Genomic DNA, 9,519 nt, shown 5'->3' on the forward strand with positions numbered 1-9,519 from the left:
CCTGCTGATCCCAAAACACAATGATATAAAAATAAATTTCATCTCATCTATAAAGTTTTATGAATTACGATAAGCTGTCTTTGTATGTATGCATATGTGTGTGTCTGTATGTTATGTAATTTATGCTTACTTTAGCCCGAAGCTTTTTCAAATAAAATTAATCCTAAAAATGAAGCATCGAAAGGAAAACAATCCTCCATATCTGTCCCTAAGAATGTTCGCACAGTAGGTATAATATACTTAAAAATAAAGAAACTGTTTCATTAAACACAGATCGCTCAAAACTTTGTCTCCTCTTCTGGTTATAAAGAATGAGAGAAAATGGGATAAATGTCATTCAGTTTTGAAAATTTGTCAGCTGCAAAGCTTTATTCCAATAAAAGAATTACATATTATTTGCAATGCACACTGCGTCATGTTAAAACTAAGATATCCTTGGCAAAGTCTGATCTCACCCGGCCGTGACTTTTACGGGCGGGGGCTGGGGGGTGGCATTCAAAGAAGGCAAGGGTCATAACAAGGCCTCCAAGAGGTAAAAATTTCTAAACAGGAAAATAACTCTCTAATTAAGTAGCCAAACAGACAATGAATGAAAATCTCCACTTAGAAACACTGTCACAATTTTTGGTTTGACACATCTAAGTATCTGAAAGGGATACATCATACGATCTAACCAATACTTTTAGCCTCTACCAATAGTCACTGAATGGGACCGATTGTAATTTCGGGTCTTTCTCCCCTACAGCACTTGTAACTCTTGCAAATGTTACTTCAATATACCATGTTATGATCACATAGCTATACTGCTAGTTTTTCCCACAAGGAAATTATTTATTAAGTAGCTTGAGTCTGTTTTCCTTCCTACCTAGGATCCTGGTGAGGAAAAGACAGTTTTTGGTAGAAAACTGAGGCTGTGAAGGTGAAGACAAGATTATATACCTTCAGAAAGGTTCCAAAATGGTTTGTCAGGGGAAGAGGTTTAGAAAAGAGGCTGGACGCTGCCACTTCGCCTTCCCTCAGCAACACCCGAAGCTACCTGGGCACTAAGGGGGGGGTCGGTCAAACACCCCCAAACCCTAACTCCGAGGCCTCATGAGAACTGTCAACACGTGCTGTAGTGCTTCCCACACTGGTCACTCTTGGAGATTCAAAACCAACGCCAGGAAAACGACAGTAATGACACTAAAAACCAGCCTGAGCCTCAGAGAAGATACTAAAAGGCTGCAAAAACCTTTGCTTTGCTTGCTGTTCTTCCATGTAAAGACACATCTGCAACCAAATTAAAAAAAAAAAGTGAACAGTAAGTCATACATTTCAGTAGGTGTAAACATTTAAGAGCTATGTAGTCTTGCTGCAATTAAGATACATCAACTGTAAGTCTAACATCGAAAGTAGAAATGATTTTAGAACGTATATGATCCCTAACGGCCACATTTGAAGGAGAAGACTGAAGCTTGAACCTGAACTAGAATTGCTAGGAAGCTGCTCTGGCTTCCCCACTGCCGGACCCTTTAATAACGCCACAGGCCACCTGCCAGGCTCTTCCTGTGCTCTCATCCTGACCACGCTTCAGGGCTCCACCTCTTGGCGGAAAGCGAAGAGGGTGCGAATACACAAGCGTGCTCAGTTCAGGGTGGTAGGTAAACAGTTCTTACCTCCAAGGATCTCAGACCACGCTGTGTGCTGTAGAGACAGCACTAGCAGAACTGTCTTCTTTCTTTCGCGTTTATTGCCACATTCAACGATCGATATGATTTAACCCCAAATGATGAGGAATTGCAGCCTAATAAAACTGGTCCTCATCTGAATGGCTGCCTGAGAGCAGCGGGACACACACCATAACAACCCAAGTCTTCCAGAAGGTTTCGCAGCTATGTCTAGAGATGACACTTAAAATCATCATCATGAAGTTATGTAAGTATGAAACACTGACTCAACAAGCCTGCTTTCCTTGGCTTCCAGCACATTTCCTGCAGCCTCCAAATAGATCCTCTTCCGTCCTTAAACGCTGGTATTTCTGGGTTCCACATGATCCTCATTCTCATTCTACACCCCTACTTCGTCCCTAACCCTGCCCTCACCCAAAGCATTCCCAGACACTCCAGGCGGCCCCTCCCCCACACTCCGCCGCCCCCATTCCCCAGCGCCCACGTGGCCAGTCACCCTGGACCCTAACCCATCATGCACACGTACAGTACGACCCGCTGCAGATCCCCCACCAGGAGCCGTGAGTTCCTTTAACTCGAAGGGTTTAATTCATTTCTAAGACCCTCGAATCTTAACACAATGCCTGGACTTACTGGCATGTCAATAAACGTTCTGAATTAAACCCACAACCAATCCCCAAGGACCCAATTCACTTCTGCATTCACCAGAGCTGAGCAAAAAAAAAAAAGAATCCTCGTTTCCTGCAGTAGAGTGAAGAATTTCTATTATTTCGAAGTCAACAGGTAAGAGAAGTCTGTACACTAACAGCTGCCTGACGCTCGCCGGGAAATAACCTGAGCCAGGAGTTGTCGCGCCCAGCTGACCTTCACCATGAACACAGGGGCTGCTCAAGCTGGAGCACCGGGACCCACAGCGGGACCCGCAGCGGGACCCGCAGCGGGACCCGCAGCGCTCAGGGAGCCGGAGGAGGCAGCAGTTTCCTTAGCGACGAGCCAGCCGACCCTCAGCAGGTGAGGCTAGCTCATACACATGAGTAACTGAAAGGACGAGGGATATGGTTTATTGAAAATTTAATGAATAAGTTTTACAGACAAATAGACAAGAGACATGGTGTGCCGCCATCACACACGTGCGCCTCACTGTTTCATCGATTCTCCCGCCACTGTGTTTAGATGGCCAGGAAGAAACGAGAGAAACCACAGTCTCCTTCCCGCAATGCTGGAGGGGAAATGGGACATGCCGGCCAATTCGTGGGCTCTGTGAGGGGGTCACTGTGCATCAGAAGGAAGAACAATGAATTTGGAAGTAAAAGGCCACGGTTTGGAACTCCCCAAACTGTCCCTTAAAAGCTGGGACGCTTAGACAAGTCACTTAACTTCTCCCAGCAGTTTATCTCGAAAAGTGTCCTACCCTAGCAACTAAAATGGAACACACACCAGAAGCCAAATGTTTTGATTCCTACTCTAGTATTTTTTCCATGAAATTTCTATTCTCTTAAAATTTTCATTTCCTAGCTAGCTAATATCGACCTCCAAAACCAAATTATCTTGGATCCCAAATTCTAAACCCTGTACCTTTCGAAGAATCTGGAGTAATTATTTATTATACAAAAAGGGATGTACTTTATAAATGGAAAGGAAAAGCCACAGGTTAACAGCGAAAAAAGGAGTTACAGAGGAACCCAGAAGAATGGCTGCCGTAAAGTACAATTTTCTAAAGCTCCAAATCCACACCCTACCTACACACATCCCCGATGCCAGCCTCCCACTGGAAAATCTGGGGGCTGTCCTCAGTTTGTCGAAAATGCATCATAAGATCAGATAAGAGCCTCTCTGGGAGGGAGAAAAAAAAAAAAAAAGCTTAGATACCTGGAATTTCACAAAATGAAGGTTACACTCCCCAAAATCTCTTTACAGAACCCTCCCCTCTCTATCCCCTCACCCCTCGATCCACAAAGAAAACATGACAGCATAGGCCCCAAGAGACTCCAAGATCCTGCTCTCTTCGTCTGTCCCCTTCGAGTAAGCACTGGCGAGGGCGAGATGTGACCATCTGGTTTACGTACCACCCAGGGATGAGCTGGTACAACCACAACGCAAGTGGGAGGATCTTGCCTTAAAGACCTTGTAATTATGTGGTTTTGATAGGGGTTTGTTCTTTGTTTCTGGAATTATGAGATTAGAGTACTTCGTAACGTTCTGGTATCTGTATTGTATCCTCAGAGGAACATGTGCTTCATAAAAGCTCCAAGCAAGTGTTCAGAACACACAGGAATTTAGACTTTAGTTCTCTGAACATTACAATTTGGTCAAGCTGGCAAGCATTAACAGGAATGCACAAAAGTCTGCCTATAGCCACATACAGCACAGCTGGGAAGAGAAAAATACTCAACAGAGATTTAAAACTCAGTATGTCCCCCACCCCTCCCAAAAAATGCTCGGTATACACATGACTGGAGAGGGCTTTAGCACATCTAGGAAGCCATCTGGGGTAAAGTGCCTGATTCAAGACAAAACAAAACACCACACTACTACAAGTACATTATCTATGGGTCCACCTAAGAGGCGATGTTATGAGCTCCAATACACAATGTATTTGGACAAAACATTGGAGAACACATACAGGTTTGTACGATTATATAGAAGTTCTAATTAGCTTTTTTAAAAAGTTTATTAGTGAAAAATACAATATAACCTGGCTGTGTCCTGAGGATCACCTCTTCTCTACTTCCTCCCCCACCCTGCCACTTTGCAAATAAGATAGTTGTAGAATATTCAAAACTCAATGTATTTATCCTCCTTTCAGGCAAGCATTGGTATCATTTAAATTATATTAGGATGTAATGCCCTCCAATTGTAGGGCTTCCACAGGATCAAAGCCATTCCACACTAGGGGAAATTAAAATAATTTTAAATACTTCTTAGCACTTAACACAAAGCTCACCAAATACATATTCTTTCCTGCCTGTGTACAACACTAAACAAGACACGCAAAACACATGTGAACCTGCAAATTTTCTGAAATAATTTAACACCTCTACCTGAAACTGTTTTATCCCACTAATTTTTGAAAACGTCCAAGTACAGAAAAGCTTCACCTAAATCCATAGAAGAATTAGATTCTGTATATCTTAGTTTGATGCAAAGTGGGCTTTTTGATTTTTCAAGTTTCACTTTTTAAAATCCCTTCACTGTAAGAGAAAACGAGGGACACGTATTTGACGCTAACTCTGTCTCACTAAATCTGTCCCCAGACTCTTCTCAGCACTGAGCAAATACGCTTTGGGATTTAAGCTCTGTGCAAGCCATCAATTAATTAATCTGGACGGCAGCCCGAGGTCAGTGTCAGATCCCCTTATAGATGACGAGGCATAGGTCTGAGAAAAATGACTTTGTCCAAGGTCATGATGGAATCAGGTTGTAGACGCTATCCACTTATTTTTTAAAATCTAGGAAACACGGACTCTTTCCTTTTACGTAATAGAGACACTAACTTTCAAAAATTCATAAAAATCCACACGCCCTCCTTGATAAAGCTTATTTTTATCCCGGCAAAACAGTCCGAAAAATTTCACATATTGTAAAATAAAAGATTACCGAGTGAAACGGAATCGACAAGTTCTAAAAAGCCATTCGTTACGTGATCTTCCGCCTGGACGTGTTCAGTCTCCCATCTCAGAAAGGAAGCTATTATTTGGGGGGCGGGGAAGGAAGTCCTTTGATTTTAAGGGGTTATTGATAGAAAATATTTGTCGATAACCTGACTTTTAAATTGAATAGCTCGTTTTGGACACTTGACACCATCACGTAAATGTTAAGCAGCAACTCTGCCGAGACAGCCTGAAACAGCCTGTGCCATCGAGGCCGGCGGCGGCCCTACCCGCCTGACCGCCAACTCTCAGGGCCGTTCAAGTCGCTTCCCTGAAACCCCCTTTCCGGAAACGGACCTCTACCTCCTGGCTAGTCCTGACCCCCAGCCGTTCTGCTGCAAGTCTGGCAGGCAGGGACACGAGCGGCAGGGCGCGGAGAACGCTCTCCGCCCGCCGCCAGCCTCCGTGGGCCGAGAGTTGGTCTGAAGATGGTCCAGTTTCTACACAGCTTCCAGCAGACGTGTAGTGAAGCCACAAAGCCACTGACTAAAACTGAGAGATGCAATCCCATCGGAACCGGACAGTGACCGTCACGCACCGAAGGCTGGAACCTCAGTCTCAGTTGCACAGACTGGCTCAGACCCTGAGCAGGACGCAGGCTAAGCCGAGGTGCTCTCCACAACTGAAGGCCAGAGTCCCCCACCCGCTCTGCGCTCCGTCCTCTCATATCCAGGAAAAGAGCTAAAGGGGCTACATTCTTTATGCTTATGCGTACGCTTGAATGTTTTCATAAAAAAATTTATTTTACACCCTGTAATGGCTCTGGCAGAAGAAAGTAACTGGTCTTTACATTCAGAAAGAAAGCTTAAATGATTTAAAAAATAAAACAGATGAACAGATGGGAAAACTCTAGGCCATGGTCTAAAAAGGCAAAGTTTTAAGAGGAATGATCTACAATTAAAGATTTGAAATGTTTAAAAAGAAAAAAAAAAAAAAAAGAAAACCAGAAGGCACTAAGTCGAAGTCCACACCTTTGTTCCAAACATGTCACAATTGCAGAACAGAAGTGTCACTGCCCTCGAGGCAGCTTGTCCTCGTCAATCTGGTTCCTAAACTTGAAAGTATAAAAAAGCTAACTCATCATGGAACTCATCTAATAGTTAATGACCCCAAAAAAGAACATTTCGGAAGAATTTTTGGGGGTGCACAAAAGTAACATCTTATTTAATTTTCTCTTTAATCTCATGCTAGAACACAGCAGTTAATACTTAAGAAATGTTCGTCAGGCTGCATACAATTGTCGAGTCTAAAATAAGTTTCTCACAACTCAGATTTAAAGTCTAGTTCTAAGTCCCTCAAAGTTTAAGTACTCCGAAGTATGTGGGAGCGCAGGGCTATGGCTTTCCCAAAGCATCGCTCCGCCCACCCACTTGCCCCAAGGGACTCCCTGCTTAGCCTCTGGTGATGCCTCTTCAAGTGACCCCAATCTTACAGAAACTTCTGAAAGGAAAGTATAGACAGCCTTTCGGTTCCCGACATTCCACCTGTTTTTTTTGTTTTTGAGGCTGGCAATGATCTTCTGCACTTAAAACAGGTAACAGTAACACAATCTCCAGAGAATAACTAATTCTCTTAGAAGTGGGGGCGGGGGGGAACCCCACACCACCAGCTCAATACAAACCAACTGTGCAAAGAGGAAGGGAAGGTTTTTCTAGGTGATTCGTTTCTTAAACCTATGATGGCCTTTAGAAAGAGTACACAGTAGGCTTCGTGGAACCGAAATCCAGGCACCCAATCAGCGCTTTCATTCTGGGGCGTGAGCTCCCGTTCTCTCTCTCCATACTCAAACTTTAACGCGGTCCAAATAAGACACAAGAGGTTACAAAAGTCTACAAAAAGATGCAATTTACAGCACATAAACCAGATTTTTTAAAAATCTAGTTTACAAGGAAATTTTTTGCCTTTCTAAAAGAAAATGCTCTCATTGATGGATTTTTGTCTGCCTATATTAAAGTATCCAAAACATCCTGAACTTGGTTATTGTCCCCAAGTTAAACAAATAATTTTACTACCAATCTATGAACCAGAAATACTCTCCAAAACATCATAAAGAAAATCAAGTACCCTAGACACAAATAATGAAATCGGAAATTACTAATTTTCTCTAATTTTTCTTGTGTTTCTCAATAATAATTCCAGCCCTAGCTTTAATATAGAACACTTATCAACAGTTTCACAGGCAACTGTTTTCATTTTGCTCTTTAAAAAGGTTTAGATTGCATGTTTAAAAACAAATACTATAATCACAGGAAGGGAAATTTTTCCAGTAGGGAAGGGATGCGGATCTTTAGCTGCCTCGGTCTATTTGTATTATCACTCACATTCCGTTCTAAAAGTCTGTTAGGTTTGTTGATTAGTTCACTAAGAGTACAACTAGATGGATTCGTCCGTGGCTCCCATGTGACCAATTTACCAATGGCAATGTCGAGTTTAGCTAAACATCCTTACAAAAAGACTACAACAAACGAAGTTTGTTTTTGCTTTAAGGCTCTCTTTCAAATTGGAACTGTAGGACTCAATCCAGCCTCCTACACCAGACGAGAAAGAAAATGATTTTCTTCTGAGCAGTGCAGTCCTAAATTTGCCTTGAAAAGTAGTTACAAATAGGTATGGGGTTTCTTTTGGGGGTGATGAAAATGTTCTGACACCAACTGTGGTGATGCTTGTACAACTATGGTGAAAACACTTATAAAAAAAAACCTACTGAATTGCACAATTTAAACTAATGAACTGTATGGTATATGAATAATATGTCAATAAAGCTGTCGTTTAAAATATGTAAGTTCTCCATTCACTCCAGGATGTTTCTATTGATAAGCCTTTCCTCCAAATGTTAAGGGTATAAGGTGACCAAAGAATCCCAACTAAAGAAAAATTTCATGATAGATACCAAAGAAACAGGGAAAACAAAGGTTGAGCCAACATCAATAAAACCTTAATCTCCATAATCATGGCTGGAAAGAGAGTGAGTTCACAGCACTAACACCTCCCTTATACCAAGAAGGGATTAAGTTCCTACCTGTTCCTAAGGGTGGAACCAACAGGCTCACTCAAAGATGCTGACTGTATTATAACACTTTTAAAAAGTGTTACACTTTGCTAATAAAGACTAAGGGATCAAACTAAAGACCAGAGGAAGTTAAAGTTGAAAAAGCGTGTCTACTATGCCATCTGGGGTTTGACTTAAATCCCTGACTTCTGGACACTGCCAAAGAAGACATCTGTGGCATCGAGCTACCTGGGGCCAAATGTTAGATGTCTGAGGTCAAAACCATCAATATGTTCCAAACAAACGTGGGAGACAAAAATGTATTTACTGAACAGTCAACTATTTTTTGCCTAATAGTTACACACCTAAAAGTAATCACCTCCAAATACCACAAAGTGGCATGGAAAATATAATTTGTCCTAAAAGAGACATTTAAGTACATGAAGGAGAAAATGAGAATTCATATTCTAAAGGCAGCAAAACCAGAAGTCAGGTTAATTGAAAGTTAAAAAAAAAAAAGGCCCAGGAAACAAGCCTGATTATGCTACATACTTGACGTAATCTGAAACAAGGTTCATTTTTCTCTTTAAACTTTTAACTCAGGATTTGAGTAGTCGTCTTGATTTATTACCTGTTACCACATTTACCTTACTCTATTTCCACCAATTTCTGTGAACCTCAAGTTTTCAAAAGTAAAGCCGTTTCGGACCCTCACTGGTAACTACCGCTATGTAAATACCGTAATTAAAGAGACAAAGAACAAAAGAAGATAGAAATGCTGTCTAATTCTTCCCCTGACCGCCGAACAACAAAACGGAACTGACCCGACCCTCACCTTAATGCAGCCAATTGTATTCCAGGAACTTGGGGAGCAAAAATCACCTAGAAACGCGGGCATCAGAGCCATCGCCACGGAGCACAGTTTCTACCTCTTGCTTTTGTTGCTTTATTTCAACTACATGAAACCACTTGTTCACAGCTTCTTGAAACAAAACACTTTTTAAGACAAAGACTGTTTACATCGCCCAGGAAGCCTTTGTTCCCAAAAGACCCTTCTTCCAGAGCCCCAACTTCGGAAGGACGTCCCCTCTGATGCTGCCAACCACAGACGCCCCGGGACCCGGTCCGTCCGGCCCAGGGGGCTGCTACACAAAGGAGGCGGCGACCCCGCACACAAAGGCGCCGACGGCGCGGCTCTCGGAGCCGCTGCCTC

The 9,519-nt window shown here is 42.5% G+C and overlaps 1 protein-coding gene across 3 annotated transcripts in view; it reads right to left on the reverse strand.

Annotated features, from left to right (window-relative positions):
• Positions 1–9,404, reverse strand: part of KDM5B (lysine demethylase 5B) — a 46,141-nt gene extending 36,737 nt beyond the window's left edge. The window contains exon 1 of one of the 3 annotated variants that reach the window (XM_015586570.2): positions 9,142–9,404. In XM_015586570.2, the coding sequence (XP_015442056.1) occupies positions 9,142–9,213 (72 nt within the window). In that variant the 5' untranslated portion in view covers positions 9,214–9,404. The remainder of the gene's footprint in view (positions 1–9,141) is intronic. The other 2 variants (XM_015586568.2, XM_015586569.2) reach the window with 2 other exon arrangements.
• Between the last annotated feature and the right edge of the window lie 115 nt (positions 9,405–9,519).

The sequence above is a fragment of the Pteropus alecto genome, unplaced genomic scaffold, assembly GCF_000325575.1.
Source record: "Pteropus alecto unplaced genomic scaffold, ASM32557v1 scaffold563, whole genome shotgun sequence".
NCBI classification, from domain to species: domain Eukaryota; kingdom Metazoa; phylum Chordata; class Mammalia; order Chiroptera; family Pteropodidae; genus Pteropus; species Pteropus alecto.